Below are 25773 nucleotides of genomic sequence, written 5' to 3'. Positions count from 1 at the left end.
AAAATATTTTCTTTTTATTTCCTATCTAAGAACACTTTATTTATCAAGCAGTTTCTTGTAACTACCTTTTGCTGGCTAAATAATCTTTATCTATGTATCTTTGTGTTATAGCAGTGATATTCTAATTAATCTAGAACTCTTTTATAATTTTAATCAACTGTGCCCACCATTATCCAAAAGTTAATGCTAAAAACAAAAAAAAAAGACCAATGGAATCACAAATAATGGACAGTAAGAGGCTATCAATGACCATTCCAATCTTAAAAGGAACCAAATGGAGCTGAAAGAAAAAGATGTCACTGAGGGGAAGATCCAATGGCTAAGCTGAAAAGCGGGCATGTTTGGACAGTCTGAAGAGATCTAAAACATGAATGTGGTAAATATAGCTAAAGCTACAGGAGACAATTTAAAAGAAAATACTATGGCAACTTCATGCAATAAATGTGAAACAGAAAAAATGGACAACTACATAGAATAAAAACTAGAAAACATGCAACATAAAACACAGAAACATAGAAAACATACAACAGAAAAAATACAAACTACCAAAATGGATTCAAGAAAAATTAGAAAATCCAAATAGCACTAGAACCAATAAAGGAGGAAAATGAAAAGGAGAAAAAAAAATGCTAGATTTGGAGGGCACAAATCTGTCGTCTCCACTCCTAGGAAACCAAAGCAAAATGGCTTCTAGAGCCTTAGAGTACAAGAGCAGCCTCAGCAACATAGTGAGAGCATCTCAACAAGAAAATAAAGAGTAAAAATTTTGCCTCGCTATACATAAAACCAGGCTCAGACCTGTACAAGCAAACTCTACAGAAACTTATAAATCACAAATATAGTTCTCCATATGAACAGATTAAAGAAAAACAATCTAATCATAAGATGAAAAGCATGAGAAAGTTTCACATTCATTTTTGAGATCCACAACAAATGCTACAAGAAAAACCTATAGTACTCTGGGCACTGGTGGCTCAGGCCTACATTCCTAGCTACTAAGGAGGCTAAGATCTGAGGATCTCAGTTCAAAGGCAGCCCAGGCAAGGAAGTCTGTGAGACTCTTTTTTTCTTTTTTTTTGGTCGGTCATGGGGCTTGAATTCTGGGCCTGGGCGCTGTCCCTCAGCTCTTCAGCTCAAGGCAAGCGCTCTACCACTTGAGCTACAGCACCACTTCCAGGTTTTTGGGGGGTTTTATTGGAGATAAGGAGTCTCACGGTCTCTCCTGCCCGGGCTGGCTTTGAACCGCGATCCTCAGATTTCAGCCTCCTGAGTAGCTAGGATTACAGGCGTGAGCCACCAGCGCCCGGCTTGTCTGTGAGACTCTTATCTCCAATTAAACACCAAAAATAGAAGTGGATCTGTGGCTCAAGTGGAAGAACAACTCAAGAACAAAGAGGAATGTCCAATATATTACTATATTTATTCAACATTAGAGAGCTTAGTTAATATAGTAAGAAGGAAAATTGTCTTAAAAAGAAAAAGAAAAATCATGTAGCACCCAACAGAATATACAGAATAATTACTAGGATTAGTAATTATTTTTTTCTTTAAAAAACTACATAAGCCCCAAGATGACTATTTCCATATACAACCCATTAGATCAATTAAGCCAAAAATAAGGCACTATTTACAAGAGCAATAGCTCTTGACAAAAAAAAATATATATATATACACACACATATATATTTTTTTGGGGGGGGAGGGGTCCGGTCATGGGACCTGAACTCTGGGCCTGGGCGCTGTCCCTCAGCTCTTTAGCTCAAGGCTAGTACTCTACCACTTGAGCCACAGCACCACTTCCAGCTTTTTTCTTTTTGCTTATGTGGTGCTGAGGAACCGAACCCAGGGCCTCATGCATGCAAGGCAAGTGCTCTACCACTGAGCCACCTTCCCAGCCCAACAAAATATATTTTAGACCTTTACAGAAACTATAAAGTTTTGTTTGCAATCAGCCAAAAGTAGGAAATACATTAAGACTATAGAAATAGTCTACATTCACAAATTAAATATAGAATTCATAAACTGAATATAAAATTATCAAAATGTCCATTTTCCCTTAACTAACCCAAATAAAAATTTTAAAACACTACAAAGCTGACTCAATAAATTTTGTACAAGTATTAAGTTCCATGAACTTCTGTTTTGTTTCAATTCTATTTTCTAAGGACCTAGAAAGTTCAGGGCATATAGTAATTATTCAATATACATGTATTGAATGTAATTTTCATTAAAAGCACATAAACAGGGGAACATCCTATTCTGACTTTAGAATGGAATTGACACTGGAATATGCAAAGACTAAGGGAATATAACAGTCTAGAAACAAATCCATATATGTGAAATTTAATGTACAAAGCAACAGAATAGATCAGAGGACAACTGCTAATCGGTCTGGAAAGAAATTGCAGAGATTAAATTATAAAAGGTCTATAAATGAGAAAATAAAATAAAGTCAATCTGCATTACCTTCAGAACTTCTCTTAGAAACCTTGTATGTTGTGATTTTTTCAATATAGGTAGATGTCATTCTAATTGAGAAAATATGTCGTGATTTCCCTAGGACACTGATGTTTATTAAATGTTTACAAATCTTAGCTATATTATACGAACCCTCAAAACTCAGCCTGTTTTATCTCTTCCTGGCTTTGTAACCATGAAGTTACTTATTTGTTTCACTTATTTATTTAATGAGCTCATACTAACTTCTACTTCAGCAAGACCCACTGTCTGGTAACTAGGGGTAAGGATTTTGTTTTGATTCTCTCATTTTAAATGGCATTGTTTGTTGATTAACTTTTAGAACTGACAAGAGCTAAGAATTTGAATCTTAAAATCCACTACAGTACACTTTTCTATTTATTTGAGTATCTCTGTGAAACTTCATGACAGTTTGAAGTTTCCTAACATGGATCTTACACATTTTTTTGGTGAGTCCTAGGGCTTGAACTCCAGGCCTGGGTACTGTCCCTGATGTTCTTTTGCTCAAGGCTGGCACTCTACTTGAACCACTTCTGGATTTTTGTTTGTTTCTTTGTTTGTTAATTGGAGAGAAGAGTCTGACTTTCCTGCCAGGGCTGGCTTTAAACCACGATCCTCAGCCCTCAGCCTCAGATTACAGGCATGAGCCACTGGTAGCTGGCCAATTTTTTTTTTTTTTTTTTTTTTTGCTGGGTCATGGGACTTGAACTCTGGGCCTGGCATTATATCCCTGAGCTCTGCTCTACCACTTGAGCCACAGCACCACTTCCAGTTTTCTGGTGGTTAACTGGAGATAAGAGTCTCAGGGACTTTCCTGCCTGGGCTGGCTTCAAACTTCAATCCTCAAATCTCTGAGTAGCTGGGATTAGACCTGAGCCACTGGCGCCCAGCTATTTTTTTTTTTTGTCTTTTCTTTTTTGGTACTGGGGATTGAACCCAGGATGTTGCATTTGCTAGGCAAGCGCTTTGCCACTGAGCTACATCCCAGCCCGCAATTTTTTTTTAAGTTTAACTTTTTTGTTTGCTGTTTTACAAGGAAATGCAATTTTCTTCCATTGTACCTTCTATTTGGTTTGTTAAAAAATTTTTTCCACAAAATGGAAGTACTATTTGACATACACATCATACTGCCCAACTATGGGATTACAGCTGGATTTGGGGGTCAGAGCAGTAATTGATTCTATGTAGAGGAAGGAGAAAATTGGAATCACACTAGGCTTCTCTCATCTATTTCTTGTCTTGGAGTATTTTTTTTAAAAAAACCATTCTGCAACAGAGCTCAGTGGATCACACCTGTAATCCTAGCTACTCAGGAGAAAATCAGGAAATCAGAAAATCAATTAGAGACTAGCCCTAGCAAAAATTATTGAACCCATCACAATCACAAGCCAAGCCAGGATGATTGTGCAGAAGGCTCTGAGTTCTAACCTAGTACCATTTTTTTAATCCTATTTGCAAAAACACTGGCATATTTAGAATCATTTCCCATGAATTGGGTTTTCTTTCCTTGAATAGCCATGGAAGTGGCCTCATTATCCCAGGGCATGAAATCCAAGAACAGTAGTAAAGATAGATGTAATATAATACAAACAAACCTGAAAACCTCAGGAGTTATATTGTTCATAAACCCGGAAAGTGACAGCTTAAAATAATGAGTAACCAGACTGCTAATCCAGCTTCTAAAATGCTGTCCTTATTGTGTAACTTGAAGCATTTTGTGAGGGGAAGGGCAATGAACAACCAACCAAATGAAGTATAAACACAAATTCCATCACTTACAGTGTTGCACAAACATTAAACACTGTAAACCTGTTATGATTTTTGCTATTCTGTTCAGCTGTGGACAAGTGGACAATTGCTGGGAGGGAAAAAAAACACTTCAGATGAAATAGAAATAGCATAAACCAATTAAGTCAAAACAATAGGAAACAACAGTAGGATTTTTTGTTGTTGATAGTAGTTGTAGGGTTTGAACTCAGGGCCTGAGCACTGTCCCCGAGCTCTTTTTGCTCAAAACTAGTGCTCTACCACTTAAAGCCACAGCTCCACTACCAGTTTTTAAGTGGTAACTGGAGATAAGAGTCTCGTGGATTTTCCTGCCCGGGCTGGCTTTGAACTGCAATCCTCAGATCTCAGCCTCCTGAGTAGCTAGGACTATAGGCATGACTAGCAGTGCCTAGCTACAATAGAATTTAAAGACATATTAAGTATACATGCAGGAATTTCACTACAGAAGATATTATAGCTGAAATAATACTGACATACTCAAAATAGCATATAAAAATAAAAATAGCTGACTAGAGGGTGGTCAAATATCAAAACAAGCACATAAGCACCACTTCAGAATGCAAAATAAAAGAAAGCTGTCTTCAGAATTAAGGGAGGGGAGAGACAAAGTCTTACTGCTTGTCCTACTACACTCTAAGGAAGGGGAAAACAATTCATTTCTTCTTCAGTACTTAACCAATATAGGATTTGCCACTGTTATTACAATCACTAAGAAGCATTTTTATCAGTTCCCATTTGATTTTATTCAAAAGTAAAATTATCTACAAAACTGCTACTATAACTAAGACAATAAAAATTCATGCAACATAATACAAACTTAAGTTTCCCCTATTTAATCAATCTCTAAATGCTTTCTTTACAGGAAAAGAAAACTTTGTATTGCATAATCTCAAACAGTTCCAAATAACTCTTCATACATACACACTTCCTGCCCATGCCAACTCATCAAAGAGAAATTTCATGGATGAAAAGGTTTTATTTCCTTCCATGCTTCAGGTCATGAAATAGATGTTGCCTCTCACAGTCACTGTAAAATAAAAGACCTAAAACAGAGGTTGGACATAAGAAAGTATGAAGAGGAACTATAGAGGGCAACCTTAAACCAAATATAACCAAAATAAAGTTAATGGCTTCATTAGAAAAAGAAGATGCTCAACAGAATGTTCTGAAAGTAGACTTATAAAGAAGTCACAACAAATATTTGCTCTCTCAAAGTACTGAGAAAGGGGCAGCCCAGCAAGAGAGAAAATTTTGGACAACAATCACTCCAATCCACCTCCATCCACACCACAGAACCCTGCGTGGGAAGCCTAGAATTCTACGCTTGAAAAGTTGTACTGAGGGACCCAAATACTCCATGGCAATGTGTCAGGGAAAGCCAAGACAAGAGCAGAGCCTTTCATCCTCACTGCAAGTACCAAAGAGTGTCCTCCCATCTTACCTTCCCGTGGAGAGCTGGTAGAGAATCTGGATTGCCACCTCCAGTTAAGTAACAAGGGAACACTTCACTTCCCCACCAGAACAGTCATAAAATAAGCCAGCTGAGGCAGACACTGAATAAGATCCAGAGAGCCAGAACGAAACATGAAAATGTGCTGGTTCCAACGGAAAAAATATAGAAACAAAAAAGCTCTCAAACAAGACAAAAAGGGAACAGAATAAAACACCAACATCAAGACAACAGATGTAAATTATGTGACAGAGATTAAAGATGCACATATATATTACTTATATGTAAAATTTATTATTTATGTTTTTGGGGGGGTGCTACTGGGGCTTCAACTCAGATGCTGTCCTTGAGCCTTTTTACTCAAGCAAGGCTGGCACTCTACCACTTGAGCTACAGTTTCACTTTTTTTTTTTTTTTGGGGGGGGGGGGTGTGAATTGGAGGTAAGAGTCTCATGCACTTTCCTGCCTGAACTGGCAGCAAACTGGGATCTTCAGATCTCCATGGACTACTAAGTAGCTAAGATTATAGGCACGAGCTAGTAGCGCCCAGCCCAGCCTCATACGTATTTTAAACAATAAAAAACAGTATTTTGAGTTGAAAGGTATAGTTCAGTGGTACAGCTCTTGCCTAGCATACATAAGGACTTGGGTTCCTCTCCAGCAACACACACACACACACACACACACACTCTCTCCAATTGCCACACACACACACACACACACACACTCTCTCTCCAATTGCCACACACACACACACACACACACACACACACACACTCCAATTGCCCCACACACACACACACACACACACACACACTCTCTCTCTCTCTCTCTCTCTCTCTCTCTCTCCATAGGCTAATCAAATTGCCAAAGGATTTCTTTGCTCAAAATAAGAAAAAACAGAAACTGCTGCCTGTAGAACATTCCCCAAACTCGTCTATTCCAAGATCTTAATAGACCACAGTTTTATTTGCAAACAGAATGAAATAAATGGCTCTACTTTTGAGAAGATACCAGTGAAAGATCATCTGTAAAATTAAACAATGCCAGCTGGGTGCCAGTGGCTCACTCCTGTAATCCTAGCTACTCAGGAGGCTGAGATCTGAGGATCACGGTTCAAAGCCAGCCCAGGCAGGAAAGTCCATGAGACTCTCATCTCCAATAAGCCACCAGAAAACCAGAAGTTGTGCTGTGGCTCAAGTGGTACAGCCATGAGCCGAAAAGTTGAGGGACAGTGCCCAGGCCCAGAGTTCAAGCCCCATGACCAACCAAAAAAAAAGAAATTAAACCATGTCACAGGAAAACACTTCTTAAAGTTCTCAAAAACCAAGTCAACAGCCAGCCATGGTGGTCATGCCTCTAATCACAGCGCTCTAAGGGCTGAGACAAGAGGAACTGAGAGGCCAGTCTAAGCTTAGATCACACTCCTGGCAAAGCACCTTACCAGTTTACAAGCGTTAATTTCTAGATAATCCTCCAAAATGAGATAATTTAAATCTTTAAACTACAGTTCAAGAGCATTTGTGTTCATCAGTTCCTTTTCCTTGCATTGTTGTTTTTGTTTTGTTTTGTTTTGGGGGGTGCTTGGTGAGAGGATTAAGACAAAGCATTCACTCATTCTACCACTAAGCTACAGCCCTAGTTCTTGTCAAATTTCTTTTTTCTTTTCTTTTTTGGAGACAGGGTCTCATTGCATCCAGGTTGGCTTCAAATTCACTATGCCTGAATATCTGATTCTTCTACCTCAGCCTCCCTTGGAGTCTCAGGTGCTAACATTTCAGCAATACTACTCTCCCCATTTTTTCTTCTTTTTTGCAGTGCCGCAAATCAAACAAAGGGCCTCACACATGCTGGGCAAGAGGTACTATTCTTGAGCTAGAACCTACCTAGTCTTCTTCAATTTACTGAGGAAATTAGCAATGTGCAAAAGTACAGCTTCAACCCAGAGATGCAGCACTCACCTGGCATGTGCAACCAAGGCCCTGGGCTTGTTCTACAGCACAATACGTATGAGTAAATAATTAACTGAAGCCTATTTTCAAATGTACTGACATCCAAAATCCAAAGCACTCTAAAATCCAAAACTTTTTGAGAGCTGACATGATGCTCCAAAAGCTTTGAATTTCAGAGTATTTCACATTTTAGATTTTTATATTAGGGATGTTCAACCAGTGAAGTTCATGCAAAAGGTCAAAATCTGAAAAACTAAAACACAAAAACTTCTGATCCCAAGCACTTTGTATAAGAGAACACTCAGTTTAAATGTGTGTGTACACACACACACACACACACACACATATATTTCACATTCTTGTAAAAACACAGCATTTTTCTTACTCCCATCTCATCTCTCTGAAAAAGCAAAAGTTTCCCACTAAAAGTAGCAAATCTTTAGATAAACTACAACTAGCACTTTGTTTCCCTAATCTTTGATTATTCAAACTCAGGGAAAAAAGCTTTCTTTCATTCACAAGACCACCAAAAGGCAATAGCACATTTTCAAATAAATAATCCTACCATACACCAAAATTTAACGTTACATGTTCTTCATCCAAAAATTGCCCATTTTTATAAACTCATAAATTTCATGAGCAAAAAATGTCCACAGCATAGCACACAACACAGGTTCGATATACGTAACATTCCAGATTTTCTTCTAATCTTTTTTTACACCTACATAAAGCCACATTATATGAGCATTCATCTGTATACCCACAGTGTTAAGAATTTCGTGCCGGGAAAAAATTAAAGGCATCATTTCTTCATACAGGAAATTTAGGGCAAAATTACTCATCAGTTCCTGTAACCACCAAAATGAAATGACATATCACATACAATGCTCTGGAGAAAATTTCAAAAACCATATGTAGTAATTTTCAAAGCAAATCACAGCACACACCCTCATGTACACATTTATACAAACTACTTTCCCACAAGCTCAAATGTGAACTTTTTACTGTAAAAAGAATTGCACCCAAGTTTTATCTGTTGAGCACAGAGGAAAAAAAAAGTAATTTCCCACCCTGAAGGAAACCCCCAAAAGAATACTCTTGTGTCTTATCAACCAAGTCAAGATACCTTTAACACCAAACAACAGCCAACTTTCCATTTGACTACATAATTAAGTCAATTCAAAGTACACTGTTGGTTCTCAACTGGTAACAGATGTTAAGAAAAATATGGAAAATATACATGAACCTCTCAACTTACTAGTAATGTTGCAGACTTATACCCTCTATAATCCTATTTTTCTCTCTCCTCCCCTATCCCTTAGATAAGGTAAGGAATACCAGGGAATGTGGCTCAGTGGTAGAGTGCATCCCCTGCATGCATGAAGCCTTGGGTTTGATTCTTCAGTACCACATAAACAGAAAAGGCTGGAAGTAGCATTGTGGCTCAAATGGTAGAGTGCTAGCTTTGAGCAAAAAAAGAAGCTCAAGGGCAGTGCCCAGACCCTGAGTTCAAGCTCCAGGATTGGCAAAAAAAAAAAAAAGAGGTAAGGAATGTCCTGATATGCCATGCATTTCTGCAACACAGTGTCTCAGATATCATCTATGTCAGCCCCTTCATTTTACAGATAAAGAAATGAAGCTCAAGAAAGTGCATGCTCTATTACTGAATAAGGAAAATGTATTATCAGGGGCTTTCAAAGCCAGCACCAGTGCTTCATACCTGTAATCCCAGCTAATCAGAAGGCTGAGATCTGAGGCTCATGGTCCAAAACCAGACATGGCAAGACAGTCCACTGAGTCTTCTGTAATTAACCACCAAAAAGTCAGAAATGAAGCTGTGGCTCAAGCAGCAGAGAACAAGCCTTGAGCCCCCCACCCCCCAAAGAAACAACAAAAAAAAAAAAACTAAGGAAAAATGGCACCTAGGACCTGAGTTCAAACCCCAGTACCAACACCAATATTAAAAAAAAGAATGTAATTCAAGCATTCTTTTAAAGCATATATCAGAAGAAGAAGAAGAAGAAGAAGCAGCAGCAGCAGAAGAAGAAGAAGAAGAAGCAGAAGAAGAAGAAGCAGCAGAAGCAGCAGCAGCAGCAGCATGAGAGGCAATAAATATAATAGGAAAGGGGGGGAAAGGAGAGAGAGAGAAGCGGTAAGAATAAGGGAAGATTAGGCACTGGTGGCTCACACCTGTAATCCTAGCTACTCAGGAGGCTGAGATCTGAGGATCATAGTTCAAAGCCAGCCAGGGCAAAAAAGGTTTGTGAAATTTATCTCCAGTTAAACCACAAAAAGCTGGGAAGTAGAATTGTGGCTCTAGTGGTAGAGCACTAGCAAAAAGGCTCAAGGATAGCACTGAAGCCCTGAGTTCAAGTCTTAGGACCATACACATACACAGAACAAGGAAAGAAACACAACTCTAAACACTAAAAAAAAATACTAGGTATTAAACTGTCTCAGTATCTCTACCTAGTGATGGTAATTACAAAGATAAAAGTAGTAATTTTTCAATGGGCTAAGTGGTAAAATTTCAGTCTGGGGAATGTAATCCACACTTGCCTAGCTAGCACGAACAAGCTCTAGGCTCAAAACCAGGAGGGAAGGGGATTCCTGTCAGGAATGGGTTAAACAGACAACATATACCTCTTTAAGTATGCTGTACTAGAGAATGAAACATCAACACTATGATATTTCTACCACAAATACACAATTCGATTCTAATTATAAGAACACATCAGACACACCCAAAATGTGTAACAAATAAATGTAACAGGCTTCCTGAACCAAATTCTTTTCCTCTGCTGTAAAAGACATCAGAACAATTGGTCATTTAAATAATGTTATTGTAATTTCCGGATTTTTAGAACCACACTAAGGTTCAATGAAAAACTCTTAGATAATAAACATAAAAGGAACATAACTTCTGCAACTTCTACAAGGTTCAGAGAGAGTTGAGACTGTAGCTCAGTGGTAAGGAAGTGCTTTGCATAGAGATTCTGGGTCGATTACCAACACTACAAACAAAACACAACACAACACAACAAAACAGGCGGGGAAGGGGTGTTACACAGGACACTAAGGAAACACATGGGAAGGGCACCTAATAGGTACTAGCCTCAGGAAAGGCTTTCTGAAGGATAAAACGTCAACCACAGCTAGAACTATGATGAAAAACTAATGGCAGAAAAGGACCAGCTGGTAAAGGATATAGCTTCACAAGCCTCATGAGGACATTTCACACAAATTGTGACTAAACTGAATCACTCTACACTTTGCCAAACAATTTAAATACATCAGGAGGAGGAAAGAAGGGGGGATATACAGACGAGAGTAGGAATTTCAGATAGATCTAAAGAAGGTTGGTAAAGCACTGGAGAACAGAGCAGGTCTAGGGGTTGGTAGGAAGGAGAGCAGCAGCTATAGCCAGAGAAGCAACTGTAGAAGTAATGGGGAATGGACCACAGGGAGCAGGAGAATGCAAAAACGTGGGTAAAGAAATACTGAAAGCAAACTTCACCTCCTTTTCAATCCTAACTCTCCTAACTTCAACTAAATAGAAAACCCTTCATACTTAACCATTTTTTTAAAAAGCAAGACACTCAAGCACCAGTGGCTCACACCTGTAAAATCCTAGCTGCTCAGGAGGCTGAGATCTAAGTATTCATGGTTCAAAGTTAGCTCATTCAGGAAACTATCAAAAAGCCAGAAGTGGAGCTGTGGCTCAAGTGCTAAGAGCGCTAGGCTTGCATTCAAAAGCTCTAAAACAGCACCAAGGCTCTGAGTTGAAGCCCCAGGACTGGTGTGCATGCAAGAAAGCCACGTAGAGCTTAAAACCCTGAATTCAAGCCCTACTACTGGTAGGAGGGAAAAAAGAAAGAAAGAAAAGAAAGAGGGAAAGAGGGAGAGAGGGAGCAAAGAGAGATAAAAGGAAGGGAAGGGAAGGAAAGGAAAAAGAAATGAAGTTCTTCGAAGATGCCAGTTTTATTATCCAGGTATCAGCTCCCTGTTTGGAAGATAAAAAAAATTTTGTGCCTCTTTTCGATGTTAACCACTTGAATTACATAAATATTTCACAACTCACAACAAAAAATTATAAATACTTCAAAGCTTAAATCTGATACATAATCTATTTGGGCATTGTTCTAAGTAATAGCAATTGTAGAAAAGTGAAAACAGTCAATGAAGTACAATTTCTAGAATCCACTTAAAGTAACAAAGTATAGAATATTGTAAGAGATTTCTTTTAAAAAGAGGAATGTGAGGTATTTTGTGAAAGGCAAGTAGGACAGCTGGAACAAAGCTGCTGGAGCAACAGCTGTGTGCTATGTACTGTTCCTCTAAAACCACAAGCTAAAGTAACCCATGTCAGACAACTTCATTTCACTCATCAGCTCAGTCAGTGGCTTCTTCCTAAATCGTCTCCTACAAAGAAATCTAAACAAAATACGAAATTTGCAATGATTTTAGGAAGGAGAAAAAAAACACTCTGAATCTCTATAAAATTAAAAACTGAGAATCATACTCTACTGAAGACAATCTAACTGAAAACCAAATTTTCCACATTGCTTTCACACCTACTAAAATAATGAGCACAAGCCAGATGCTCTGGTGATTGCCTATAGAACCAGGTATTCAGGAGTCTAAGGCAGGTGATATAAGAGCAACCTGGCCAACACAGTAAGTCATCCCTACAGCTCAATAAATGCACAAATACGTATCTTCATTGACTAATTAATGATCATAGAATCTCAGATTTCACAATTGGAAGGAAATAACCAGAAGACCCAATATTTGATGAGGTGTGAACTTCTTACCAGCAACTCAACCATTCTTAGCTCTCAAGTGTTTTATCACAAAACATGTGGAGTATAAGAAATCTGTCATCTCAGTCATTTGGCAATTAACATAGTTCACTTAAATTAATTCGTTGGCATAAAAGTTCCATGTTACTATCTAAAAACAATTACTACAGTGCTTAAGGAGACTATTTTAACAACCCATCCATCTAATACCTGTAACTTGTTATTAAATTATCAAGACTTAACAGCTTGGTTTATATTTTCTCCACTTCTTTTTCCTTGGATTGACAAATCCCTGTAACTTTAATTTTGTACTTCTCCACTTAATATACATGACTACGTACATTTGCAGTATGCATAAATTTGTATGTCTAAGGCAAATTGCCTTATTTATTGGTACTCATTCATTTCAAAGGAAAGACATAAAATTTCTAATTTAATAGTCACATCTTTTCCATGTGATTTGTGAAACTTAACTAGCACCAATTCTTCCTTTGTAGTTTGGACAATATTGTTTTCCTTTCAGCTAACAAGTTGATCACTATTGTAATCTCAACTACATGTAATTGCCTAGCCAAAAATAAGGTACTAAAAGAAAACCCACCAGGAAACAAGACAATGGTAGTAACCCTTCAAGACCTTACTCTCAAACCTATTTTATATTCCGAGTCTGAACTTCACAGAAAAATTAAAATAGGACTAATCCTGTCCAAAGACCTCTTTATTTTCCTTTTTCTTTTTGGGGCCAGTCCTGGGGCTTGAACTCAGGACCTGGGAGCTATTGTTCTACCACTTGAGCCACAGTTCCACTTGGTGGGCTATTCGGTACTTAACTGGAGATAAAAGTCTCATGAATTCTCCTGCCCTGGCTGGCTTTGAACAGTAATCATTAGATCTCAACCTCCAGAGTAGCTAGAATTACGAACATGAGCCACCAGTGCACAGCCCCGATTTTTAAACATTGTATTATATATTGTTTAGAAAATCTTAACAGAAAATGATCCAAAAATTGTGATGCATATGCTCACGCGCGCATGCGCACACACACACAAAAGCAAGAGTGGCAATGTTAATGCAACAGGATGAAATCCAGAGTGAAGCACACACAAGAATGATACCATTTAAAAATGAAAGGTATGGGCCCAGCACCTGTGGCTCACGCCTGTAATCCTAGCTACTCAGGAGGCTGAGATATGAGGATTGCGGTTCAAAGCCAGCCCAGGCAAGAAAATCCGTGAGACTCTTATCTCCAAGCCACTGAGGAAACCAGAAGTGGTGCAGTGGTTCAAGTGGTAGAGCACTAGCCTTGAGCTGAAGAGCTGAGGGATAGACAGCATTCAGGCCCAGAGTTCAAGCCCCATGACAGACCAAAAAAAAGATATCTCCTAAATTTCATTTACCAAGTCATACACTACCAAAGCAAAACAAAAACAGATGCGAGAAAAAAAATTGTCTTCAAAAGAACTTTAACAAACTTATATTAGAATTTTCACAGATTAAACAAGCATGAAAAAAGAAGGGATACAGACTTATCAACGAATTCATTTGCATAAAATTTTGTACCTCATAAGCTACAAATATCATTCTCCACTCATATGGCTGGAATGGTTGAAAAAGCAAGGGTAAATATGGCCATTAAATACTGTAATGTTGCCTGGCAAAATGATGGTACACCCATAATCCCAACTACTCAGGAGGCTGGGGCAGAAAACAGCCAGTTCAAGGCCAGCCTGAGCAACAAAGAAAAGCTTCAGAGAGGAGGGAAAAGGAAAAAAAAAAATGTAATGAAGATAAGTTAAAAAATGCAGAAGAAAAGCTTCCCAGACCTGAGTGTTTCATCATTTCCCTGGGAAAACTAATGAACAGAGAAAAGCTTCTAGTCATATCCTGATAAATGTTTCCATTTCCAATTAAATGAATGTTATAGTCAAGTAGAAAAGTTATTTCCACAGAAATTTCATGCTACCCAGATAAATAAAGCAGTTATCTCTACCGTTTTAATTTTTTTAAGTTAGAACACAATTTTTTATATCCAACTAAATCATTTATCATGCAAAAGCTAATATAATCATGAATATCTTTTAGTTTAAAGTACTTGAAAATGTTATTTAAATCACAATTCAAAAAATAATAGATGTGCAGGAGTTAAGGGTTTTTAGCTCAATGGTGGATCATATAATATGTACTAGGCCCTGTCTAAGCACTGCAAAAATAAAATTAAAAATTAACAAGTAGCTATACAACATAGTGACTACAATCAATAACACACTATGTTTTTTTAGTGTGTAGATATTATCACAAAAAAAACTAAGTAATGCATATGTATCAATCATTCTACAATATATTTATACTTCCAAACATCATGTTACAATATACAAAATTTTATCTCCTAATGAAAAAAAACTAGAGGAATGCTTAAAACCGAAGCCATGGCCACGTGCCAGTGGCTTACACCTGTAATCCTAGCTATTCAGGAGGCTGAGATCTGAGGATCGCGGTTCAAAGCTAACCCGGGCAGGAAAGTCTGTGAGACTCTTATCTCCAATAAAAACCAGAAGTGGCACTGTGGCTCAAGTGGTAGAATGCTCACCTTGAGCTGAAGAGTTCAGGGACAATGCCCAAGCCCAGAGTTCAAGCCCTACAACCAATCAAAAACAAAAACAAAAAACTTAAGCCAGTTACAATTTTACAGAAATGAGAAATAAAAGCAAAAACCTTTAATAACAGGATTAATACTACTGTTCTTAAACTGTTATAAAATATAATGCAAAGACAAAAAGTATTTTTAAAAATATCGCAATCTGGGCTGGGAAGGTGGCTCAGTGGTAGAGCGCTTGCCTTGCATGCCTGAGGCCCTGGGTTCGATTCCTCAGCACCACATAAGCAAAAAGAAATAAGCTGGAAGTGGCGCTGTGGCTCAAGTGGTAGAGTGCTAGCCTTGAGTTGAAGAGCTGAAGGACAGTGCCCAGGCCCAGAGTTCAGGCACCATGACCGGACCCCTCCCATAAAAAAAACCCGCAATCTCACATATTTAGTTGTTTTAAATAAACTCAATTTATGAGAAGGGTGGATGGATGTAGCAGAAAAAAACCTGCTAAATTCCTCCATTTTCCATAATTGAGAAAAACCACTGTTATTTCTATTTTCTAATCAAGCATACGTAGGAATATTGATAACATTAGGATAAACCCCAGTAGAAAACACATACACACAATCTGTACACACACACACACACACACACACACACACACACACACACACACACACACACACACACACACACACACACACACACACACACACACTAGGCACAAGAGGAGGGACTATTATTCAAAACCACAGAACTCGTGGCCAAATGTGTATTGATTACCTAACCTAAACTTATCGATCCTTCCCAAAACATTCAGCAACAAAATTAAAGATTTACTCATTAAACAAAGAAAAAGTTGGTCTCCTTTAAGCCTCAGCTGGGGTGGTTTAAGTGTAATGTTGACAAAGACAAGACACAACAAAAAACTTTTGATCACATGGTCATGAGCAGGTGAGATCAGGGTCATGGGAGAGAGATTGGTTAGGTGCTATGTTTCTCCTTGATAAACCTGGCTTATTTCTTCCTTGATAAAAATTATCTTACAGAAACATACCTCCCAGCTATGTTAACATCGACCCCTTGCAAACTCTAACCTACAAATTTGCTTTTGTTTTTGGTTTTAGGTTTTGCTTTTTTTTAGGCAGAATCTCACACACAATGTTATCCAAGCTGGCTCCAACTCAGGATCCCCCTGACTTACCTTCCCAAATGCTAAGATTACACAAGCACACAACCACATCCAGCATTTCACCTACTAGTTTTAACATCCATTTATGATTTTTACTTAAATCAATTACCATGACTGTCAAAAGGTGATTTTTCTAATTCCATTACTTTCTGTAACTTCATTCATTAGTCTGAATTCTACACCAAGAACTTCTCAGTTATTTATTAACATGGAGTATAAATTCTTTATGGATAATTATCCACTGTTTTAACAATTGTCCTGGAGTCAGCAATAATTTTTTCGGGTCCAGTCTATGTCTCTGACAGGTTGCATCATTTGGGGTTTTATTTTACCATTTATTTCCCTATATTACAAAATACTGGGCTGGGAATATGGCTTAATGGTAGAGTGCTGGCCATGCATGCATGAAGCCTTGAGCAAAAAGAAACTAAAGGATAGTGCCCAGACCCTGAGTTCAAGCCCCAGGACTAGCAAAAAAAAAAAGTTACCAAATACTCCAAGCTCATCTCACTCTTTTTCCTGTCCCAGCCCTAAAATCTGACATTCTAATAGAGAATGGTATTCAGAAACTAAAATCTGGAGTTAGAGATCCCACAGCTCACAGGGTACCATTTTCTAAAGCCTCTCAATAGAGCTGAAAGAGGTGTGTGTGTGTGTGTGTGTGTGTGTGTGTGTGTGTGTGTGTGTGTGTGTGTGTGTGTGTGTGTGTGTGTGTGTGTGTGTGTGTGTGTGTGTGTGTGTGTGTGTGTGTGTGTGTGTGTGTGTGTGTGTGTGTGTGTGTGTGTGTGTGTGTGTACACACAGCTCACAGGGTACCATTTTCTAAAGCCTCTCAATAGAGCTGAAAGATCTGTAGTGGACCCGAAATGGGGCCTCTCAATAGAGCTGAAAGAGGTGTGTGTGTGTGTGTACACACATATCTGTAGTGAACCCGAGATGGGGCCTCTCAATAGAGCTGAAAGAGGGGTGTGTGTGTGTGTGTGTATGGGGCCTCTCAATAGAGCTGAAAGAGGGGTGTGTGTGTATGGGGCCTCTCAATAGAGCTGAAAGAGGGGTGTGTGTGTGTGTGTGTGTGTGCGTACACACATATCTGTAGTGGACCCTGAGATGGGGCCCAAACTGGTATGATTCCACTTTGAGCTTTGCCTTTGTTTTAGGGATTTTAGACTTAATGGGCCTAGTTCCCGGAATGAAAAAATACATCTGGTCACCCTCCCCTTAACAACCTAACCCACCCTTGATTGTTCAGTTAAAGAGGGACCCATGAAACAGATCAGTCGTAATCTGGCTCCAACTGGCTACACCACTGGCTTTTGGTAAACCCTGCCTTTTTGCACATGCTTACGGTAGACTCCACCTTTTGCGCACCAAAAGGTAGACCTCACCTTACCCACTAAATTTGCGTGCCATTTTAAACCAAGGTGATAGGCTGGTTTAAACAGCTATTACAGACAAACTGCAACCTCATTGGCCACTTGCATGTGGTCTGGTAAGACTGTACAATCCTTTGTGTGTATTACAATCCCATTGGTCACCTGCGTGTGACCGGCCTTGACCTCATGGATTTTGCCTTTAAAAACCAAAGAATGTGGGCTGCTTGGGATCAAGAGACTGTGCTGCAGCCCTGACTGGTCAGTGTAGGAACCTTCTCAGTAAAGTTGCTTCTTTGTTAACGAATTTGTTGCAGTGGGCTCTGTCACTCCGGACGACTGGGTGGGCTTGCCTGCCTGAGTAGGGATTTTTCTACTACAATATCTACACATATTATACTGCTCTATTTATCTATCTAACTTGTAAAATCATGCTGATACCAGTTTCATTCTAGCCTTCAGCCTTTCCACATTTACAGCTCCCTTCTTTTCAATTTATCTACTAATTCTAGTACACAAAAGTGTAAACCCACACTTCTTGTGACAAAAACAAAAAAAAATCAACTAGACTTCAGTGTTTGCTTTCAGGTATTTCTGTCTTTATCTTGAGGACATAGTCCAAACACTGGGTTTAAAAGTTACCTAAATTAGCTTTTTCCTTTACCTTTTCAATGTAGTTGTCATTCATTTGTTAGGGAGGGAGGGGATCAGTTATTTGTATCTCACCTTAAGGTATTTTTTCTCCATTTTATTTATTTTATTTTATTTATTGTTGTTTGCTTTTATGCTGAATATGTAAAACATTAACATAGCTCCAAAGGTAAGAATGGTGACCTCCAAAGGATCACTGTCTGCATCCCCTCTATCCCTTCCACCTCATTTTTACCCACTCTCCTCCAATAAATCCATCGATCTCATCTGTCCTTCCTGTCATTGTTTCTATCCCCATAAGCAAATATACATGAATTTTCTAGTCAACTCCTTTCTTATGCTATAAGGTGGTACTTTTGCTCTTTATTGTTTCCACTGAACAGTGTATCTTGAAAAGTACCCCACAATTCAGAGACCCTTTGTGTTCTTTTTTATAGCTGTGTAATGCTCCATTGAGTGAATATACCAGGTGTTACACAACTATTTTACTATACAAGTTGCTTCCAATTTTTATCATTACAAAGAATGCCACAACCTTGCATATGTATATTGTTGAAGTACATCTTCATGGTAATTTTCTAGAATTGGGACTACAGTTAAAAAGTAACCATGGAAACACTCAAGCATCTATCTTATCTCTTGTAATTTAATGCACTAAGAACACATCATTACTGTGTTATTCCTGCCCCAGCAAAAATGCCGTCATCTGGATCCAATCATGAAAAAACAGCAGTCAAGATCCAAATTGAGGGTACTCTATAGACAACTAACTTGTACTCTATAAACAAAGACTAGGCCCAGCAAGTGGCTCATACCTGTAAATCCTAGCTACACAGTAGGCTGAGATCTGAGGATCGCATTCAAAGCCAGCCCAGATAGGAAAGTCTGTAAGACTCTTATCTCCAATAAACTACTCAAAAAAAAAAAAACAGAAGTAATGCTGTGTAGAACACCCAGCCTGGAGCACAAGGAGGCAGTGCCCAGGCCCTGAGTTGAAGCCCTGGTACTGGGATGGGGTGGGAAGGGGGGGGGGAGACACAACTAAAAAACCGTTCCAAATTAGACATGTATAGAGAATGCATTGTATAGATATGTATAGAGAATGTATATTTCTCTAAACTATTCCAAATTAGACATGTATAGAGAATGCATTGTATAGTCTTTTTGTTTTCCTTTGTTTCTCTATAGACAGCATTATCAGAACTACTTGCAAAAAAAATTAACTGCACATATTTTGGTTTGGTTTATTATACTGTTCGTGTAAGCAAATATGATCCTTGGAAACTACACAGAGATACTTAACTATGGGGGGAATAAAGCAAATGGGGCAAAATGGCAGCAATGGGGAAATCTGGGGTTTTCTTTAATTTTAAAAGAAACAGTTGTATTTTACCACATTCATTCATAATTTAGTACTGAACATTCATTTATGTATACAAAGATCTTTCTCCTAAGAAAATATAATCATACAAGGTGACATGTTAAGCTTGCTAGCAAGATTTAATTATCAATATATACCAACAAAAAGTTGTCCATAATTTTAAACTAGAATTTAATGCTATTCAGTAAGCTACATTCCTTTGAGAAAACAGTAAAAATAAAATATAACTTACAAGACATCAAAGAGGTCATCTAATTATGCCTCCAGTAGCACAATTTTAGATAACATATTTCTTTCCTTCTCTGAGACATATTTTTCTTTCCAAAACAGAAATAAATCAAGTCTACCAAGGACATTAGTTTAAACTAAGTTTCAATCTCAAACACAAACTCAGCAGTTCTACTGCAAACTCATTCAACATCAAGGCCTTCAAGATTCAATAATTAGAGCAGACATGGACTCTAAATGTGAAGAAATTGTAAGAACACTTCATTTTACCAATGTTTATCATATATATGTAAAAAAGTAGCACATAATAAAAAGCATCATCAAAATAAGCCTAAGCAGCTCTGAATAAACATAAAATAAATGTCAGAAAGGGAGAAGAAAAATTAATGAACTCTACTGTCTCCAGGCAGTAAAAATCTTTTCACTAATTATCACTTTCAGCAAGGAAGACAAAAAGAGTTGATATCCAAAAGACCATTTTTCTTCACCAAATTTTAAAGAAAGAAATCCGTCTCAATTTTAAAAACAATGTTAAAAAGGAACCTTTTTTTAAAGAACTGAATAGGTATGTGTGATGATACATTCCTTTAATCTCAGCACTTGTAAAAGCCTGAGGCAGGAAGACAGTGAGTTTGAGGCCAGGCTGGACTATATAACATGAACTGTCTCAAAAAAAATTAAAAATATTACTTTAAGTCTTCCTATCCCTTCTGAAGTTACCAATGTATTTGCCTAATTGAATTTAAAAGACCATTTTCATTACCAAGGAAAAGTAACATTCTTAACTTCAGAACTTCTCTCTGCCTGTTTGATACAAGCACCATCCTCTGTAAGGAAATGTTTGCCTGAGTACCTAGAATTTGGATCACAGCACAGTCTGCAGGCCCATTTCAACTGAAAGAAGTCTCTTAGGTTTTAATGTTAGCAACTGATTCGTAAATTATTGAAAATTTAGGGGCTGGGAAGGTGGCATAGTGATATTGCGCTTGCCTTGCATGTGTGAGACCCTGGGTTCGATTCCTCAGCACCACATAAGCACAAAAAGCGGGAAGTAGCACTGTGGCTCAAGTGGCAGAGCGCTAGCCTTGAGCTAAAGAGCTGAGGGACAGCGCCCAGGCCCAGAGTTCAGGCCCCACGACAAGAAAAAAAAAAAGAAAGAAAGAAAATTTCAATAATTAGTTGCACAAAAAATAAACCTAGTGGTGCATAGTGGTTCATAGTGGTGCATAAACATTAGCAGTTTAAGGGACTTCTAATTGCAGTGTCTTCAAGATGTAGCAATGGAATAACAATTGAAGAGTTCAAACTCCCAACCTTGACATGTGAATCAAGTAACTAACAACACAAATAAGTCTTGAAATCTTTCTAAGATCGCTGTCCCAAGAAAAGACAATGAAAAACTACTTCCTGAAAGACAAACTCTAGGTAAAAAGCAATGTTTGAGTCAGGTCCAGATGAACAGGTTTTCCGACTAAAACTTAAGATATAAACCAACTACTCCAAAATCTGACAATATGCTGAGAAACATTCTTAGGCCATTAAAAGAACTGGGAAAACTGTCTCTTTAAATTCATAAAACATGTATAGCCTCCTCTCAGAGTTGCTTAAGTATTAACCCAAAAAAAACAATGATTACTCCTTTTGGGTTTTTTATTTTGGTGCTAGAGATTAAGCCCAGCAGCTGGTACATGCTAAACACACACACTGCCACTGAACTACATCACTCCCCATCCTGTTACTTTTTAAAAATTACGTCCAAAAAGATTTTTTTTAAAAAAGTTCCCAACACATACTGAAAGCAAAATAATAGGTGTGATGACTCACATTTGTAATCTTAGCTATTTAGGAGGTAAAGATAGGGAACTCTGGTTCCAGGACAATCAGTTCAAGAGACTCCATCTCATGCAATGGCTGTGCACATTAGCACATTCACCTAACCTATTACTTCAGCTTTGAGCTAGCTAAAAGAGCTAAGTGTAACAGAACATGCCTGGTCATCAGCAACAGGGAAGCATTAGTAGGTAGATGACAACCTCACCAGCCAGGACATAAATCAAGTCCCTACCTCAAAAGGAACCAAAGCAAGATGAATAAGTGGCATAGCTCAAGTGGTAGAGCACCAGTCTAGTGAGATGCCCTGAGTTTAGTCCCCAGATATACCAAAAAAAAAAAAAATCATCACATAAATACCATACAGAAGTGAGAGAGATGGTTGGGGTGCAGTGGAAAGATTACAAATTTTGTTTTGAAAGGACACCAACATACAGAAGAACAGCAAATAAAGTTAGCTATTATTACGTACTCAGAAGATGGCGCTGGACTGAATGATGTTCAGGAAGTATTTATTCCAAAAGTCCTAAAGATGTATGATTTTGCCTTTTTAAACGAGAAAAGTGAGACTCGGAACTAAAGAACCTTGACTGAAGACACGTGTGACTAGTTTGAATAAAAAAAAAGAATCCTAGAACTTCAGCGGTGATTTGTTGGACCAAACCCACTATTTTATGAAAATGAAGCCTTAAAGAGATTACAAGAAATTACCCAAAGTTCCTGGGTAAGAGATGAAAACTCCAGATACAACTATCTCTCCTTTCCACTCTTTACAAAGTCAAAATCACGTCTCAACCAGCTTATTCATTTTATCTGCCAACAGAAGAAAAAGGGGGGTTGTTTTATTTTAAACTATGAGCAAGCCAGGCACTGGTGGCATACATCTCTTAGCTACTCAGGAGGCTGAGAACTGAGGATTGAGGCTCAAAACCAGCCTGTACAGAAAAGTCTGTGTTTATCTCTAACCAACAAAAAACAAGCTATTGCTCAAGTGGTAGAGCACTAGCCTTGAGCACAAAAGCTAGGGATGGCGATCAGGCTTCAGCTGAAGCACCAGGACCAGCATAGGCGCACAGACAAACAAAAACTATAAGCAAGGAAACACAAAGGTCACATACTTAGCACATATACTTAGCACTTACATTTCAATCACAGATTCGTTGTATACACTAGTAAGATGGAAAAGAAACTTTGTTACCTGAATTTCCCAATTTGTAGCTCTTTATATGCACAGAAGATAGCAATCTAAGGTCAAACAGAAAACTAAAGGCAAAAGTTGTTTTTCACTTGTAAACTTGTTTCTAATATCTTTCCTGTTCAAGGCAACATAATAAAAATATTATACTAAAAGCTACTATTAAAAGGTAGCATTTCAAAAGTCTTCAAAAAAATCAACAACCAATTTGTGCCATTCTAATCTACAAAAAAAAAATCTTTATTGAAAATGATTACTCTGCTGCCTGTTTTCACTCCAGTTTCTACATGTATATAATCACAACAGAATAAATCTTAATTCAGACAATAAAGATTAAGATTAATAATAAAGTATGAAGTCTTTCTATGTACTAGACTTTGACATGTTAACTTATTCAGTAGCTTCTCAATTCACAAATTTAGGTGGTACTTATTTCTTCAGCTTTCAGATGAGAAAAGCTGACTGACACAGCAGTTAAGTAACTTGTTTTAAGACTGTAGGTAGAATAAATGACAGAGCTGGCTGGGTAGTAAGCCACCAGGTCTCAACTTTAGAGCCTCAATTTCTATTTCACTGGCCCCAAGCCATCTCCCAGCACACACCTTTTGCCAAGTTAGCCTAAGACTCCCCATACTCAAATATGATTGCCATTCTCCCTACCACCACCAAGCCTACATCCCACTTGTGTTTGTCTATTTGTTTATTTTGTGAAGTGTTGGGGGTCAAATCCAAGGAATCTTGTATGCTGAGCAGGGGCTTAGGTGAGCATCCCAACCCTACCGTGCTTTGATCAATCTTTCCCACACTGACTTTTCGGAATCTGAGTTCTATTTGCATTAAACACTTACAGACCTGTACACAGGCATGATTTAAAAAAAAAAAAAAAGGCTGGGGGGAAGCTGGTCACCGGTGGCTCACGCCTGTATTCCTAGCTACTCAGGAGGCTGAGATCTGAGGATCATGGTTCAAAGTCAGCCGGGGGAAGGAAAGTCGGTGAGACTCTTATCTCCAATAAACTACTCAGAAAACTGGAAGTGGCCATGTGGTTCAAGGGGTAGAGCGCTCCCTTGAGCTGAAGAGCACAGGGACAGCACCCAAGCCCAGAGTTCAAGCCCCACGAACAGCAGCAACAACAAAAAAGGTTTCCACTAATGGTGTACATATTACATGCCAGATAACAAATTAAGATCTTTCTTCAAATTCAAAAGTTGTAAATAATATGTCATAAGATCTACTTGTAGGAAAATTGAGGCTCAGAGAAGATATTTCTCACAGTCAATAAGTAACAGAACAAAAGACACATTCAAGTTTTGTATGATTCAAAGTTCATACTTGTGCATGTATATATACATACACATATCTTTCTCATGTGCATCTTTACTTATTTGGTGTCATCTAAAGCACCTAGATGCTGTATCATTCATAAAGAAGTATTCTTTAACAAGCAAGTTCCAGAAAACCATTGCAAAGATAGCAGTTACCAAAGATAAGGTTAATTAAATGGTTTCTAATACTAGCTCCCAAAAATAAAGGCTTAAATACCAAAAATAACTTACAAACACCATTACATTAAATTGGTAAAATAATAAACTGACCTGTCACTGCTTAAACGTTTTAGGAATACTGGAAACCAGTATGATTCCTCTACTTCTAGACTCCCTCCACTCCTAAACATGAGTCTAATCACCAAGGAAAGACTTAGCTATAAACTTTTCTGGGGTTTGGGGGATTTGGGGGGGAGGAAAGCTTTGTTTTATTTACCAGAGCTGGAGACCAAACTCAGGGCCTTACACTTGCCAGGCAAGTGCACTTCCACTGAGCCAAATCCCCAACCCCAAACTGTTTAATTTTGCCATCAGTTATTTAAAAACAAAACACTCTTGGCCCTAGGGAAATGGCAAACAATGTGAAAGAAAGCAAGCCCAGAGCCTGCTTAACTAACCTCACCTTGTTTTAACACACTAAGGAGCACACCTGTAAACGCTCATTACCTAAACATCCTCTCTTCCTGGATACAAAGGTTTCTGCAGCAGGTTTTAATCACCTTGCATATTATAGCAGCAATGGCTGTGTACTTATTCAATGTGAAAGGTGACAATCACGTTTACGTTGTGATATTCTGTATTTTAATGCCACTATAAACATTGGCATGAAATGAAATCGGCCATCCATGCATTCCATGACAAATGTGTGAAACAGATTTTTAAAAGGAAAGAAAATTCATCATCTTTACTCTTTTACAGAGAGAGAAAGAGAGAGGGGGAAGGGGGGGATATCTGACATCTGATTCAACTGGGTATTCTCTCCCAACATATGCCACACCTTCTAGGTTGACAAAAGAGAGCGGTATCTGGTTCTTTTTCTTTCTTTCTTTCTTTAAAAATCCAAAGAGGAGCCCACTCAGACCTCGTGCCAGCAGCAAATTCTAAGAATGAAGAATTCCACGGCTAACACAAACCCGCTTTCCCCTTTCCAACAGCCAGAAGAGGGTGGGGTGCGGTGGGGGAGAGGCGGGTTGAACCCAGAACGCACGAGTGGGCCACCCGAGGCTGGCTCATCCCAAACTTCACCTTGGCACCGCCAGAGGCAGGAAGGCATCAGGAATTCCTAGGAAATGGTCTCGCCCCTATCAAAGCACATTTTTAACTTCCTCCAAGCCTCCATTTCCCCGGGGCATTATCAACACACTCCCACCCGGACGTATTACCTAAGAGGCGACTTGTGGGAAAAGGGCACGCACACACACACGCGCACACACACAAAGAAAACACGCGCAGCTCTCAAGCCGGCGGCCAGCCTCGACCCGCGCGGAGAAGCCCCGAGGGCGCAGGGGACCCGGAGCCCGAGCGGCCCCGGCGGTCGCGCCGACGGGA

At 38.7% G+C, this 25773-nt stretch overlaps 1 protein-coding gene across 2 annotated transcripts in view; it reads right to left on the bottom strand.

The window, feature by feature from the left end:
* The window catches only part of Rras2 (related RAS viral (r-ras) oncogene homolog 2), a 58844-nt gene extending 36596 nt beyond the window's left edge, over positions 1-22248 (bottom strand). The window contains exon 1 of one of the 2 annotated variants that reach the window (XM_013034152.1): positions 22178-22248. Coding sequence is in view for 1 of the 2 variants with exons in the window: in XM_013034151.1 (XP_012889605.1) it covers positions 5676-5702 (27 nt within the window). In the remaining variant the exon portion in view is untranslated. Of the gene's footprint in view, positions 1-5675; positions 5708-22177 lie in introns of those variants that run through there. The other variant, XM_013034151.1, reaches the window with a different exon arrangement.
* Positions 22249-25773: the final 3525 nt, after the last annotated feature.

This window comes from Dipodomys ordii, unplaced genomic scaffold, assembly GCF_000151885.1.
Source record: "Dipodomys ordii isolate 6190 unplaced genomic scaffold, Dord_2.0 Scaffold183, whole genome shotgun sequence".
NCBI classification, from domain to species: domain Eukaryota; kingdom Metazoa; phylum Chordata; class Mammalia; order Rodentia; family Heteromyidae; genus Dipodomys; species Dipodomys ordii.
The sequence above is the reverse complement of the archived record's forward strand: the minus strand, read 5'-3'. Positions and strand labels throughout refer to the sequence as shown.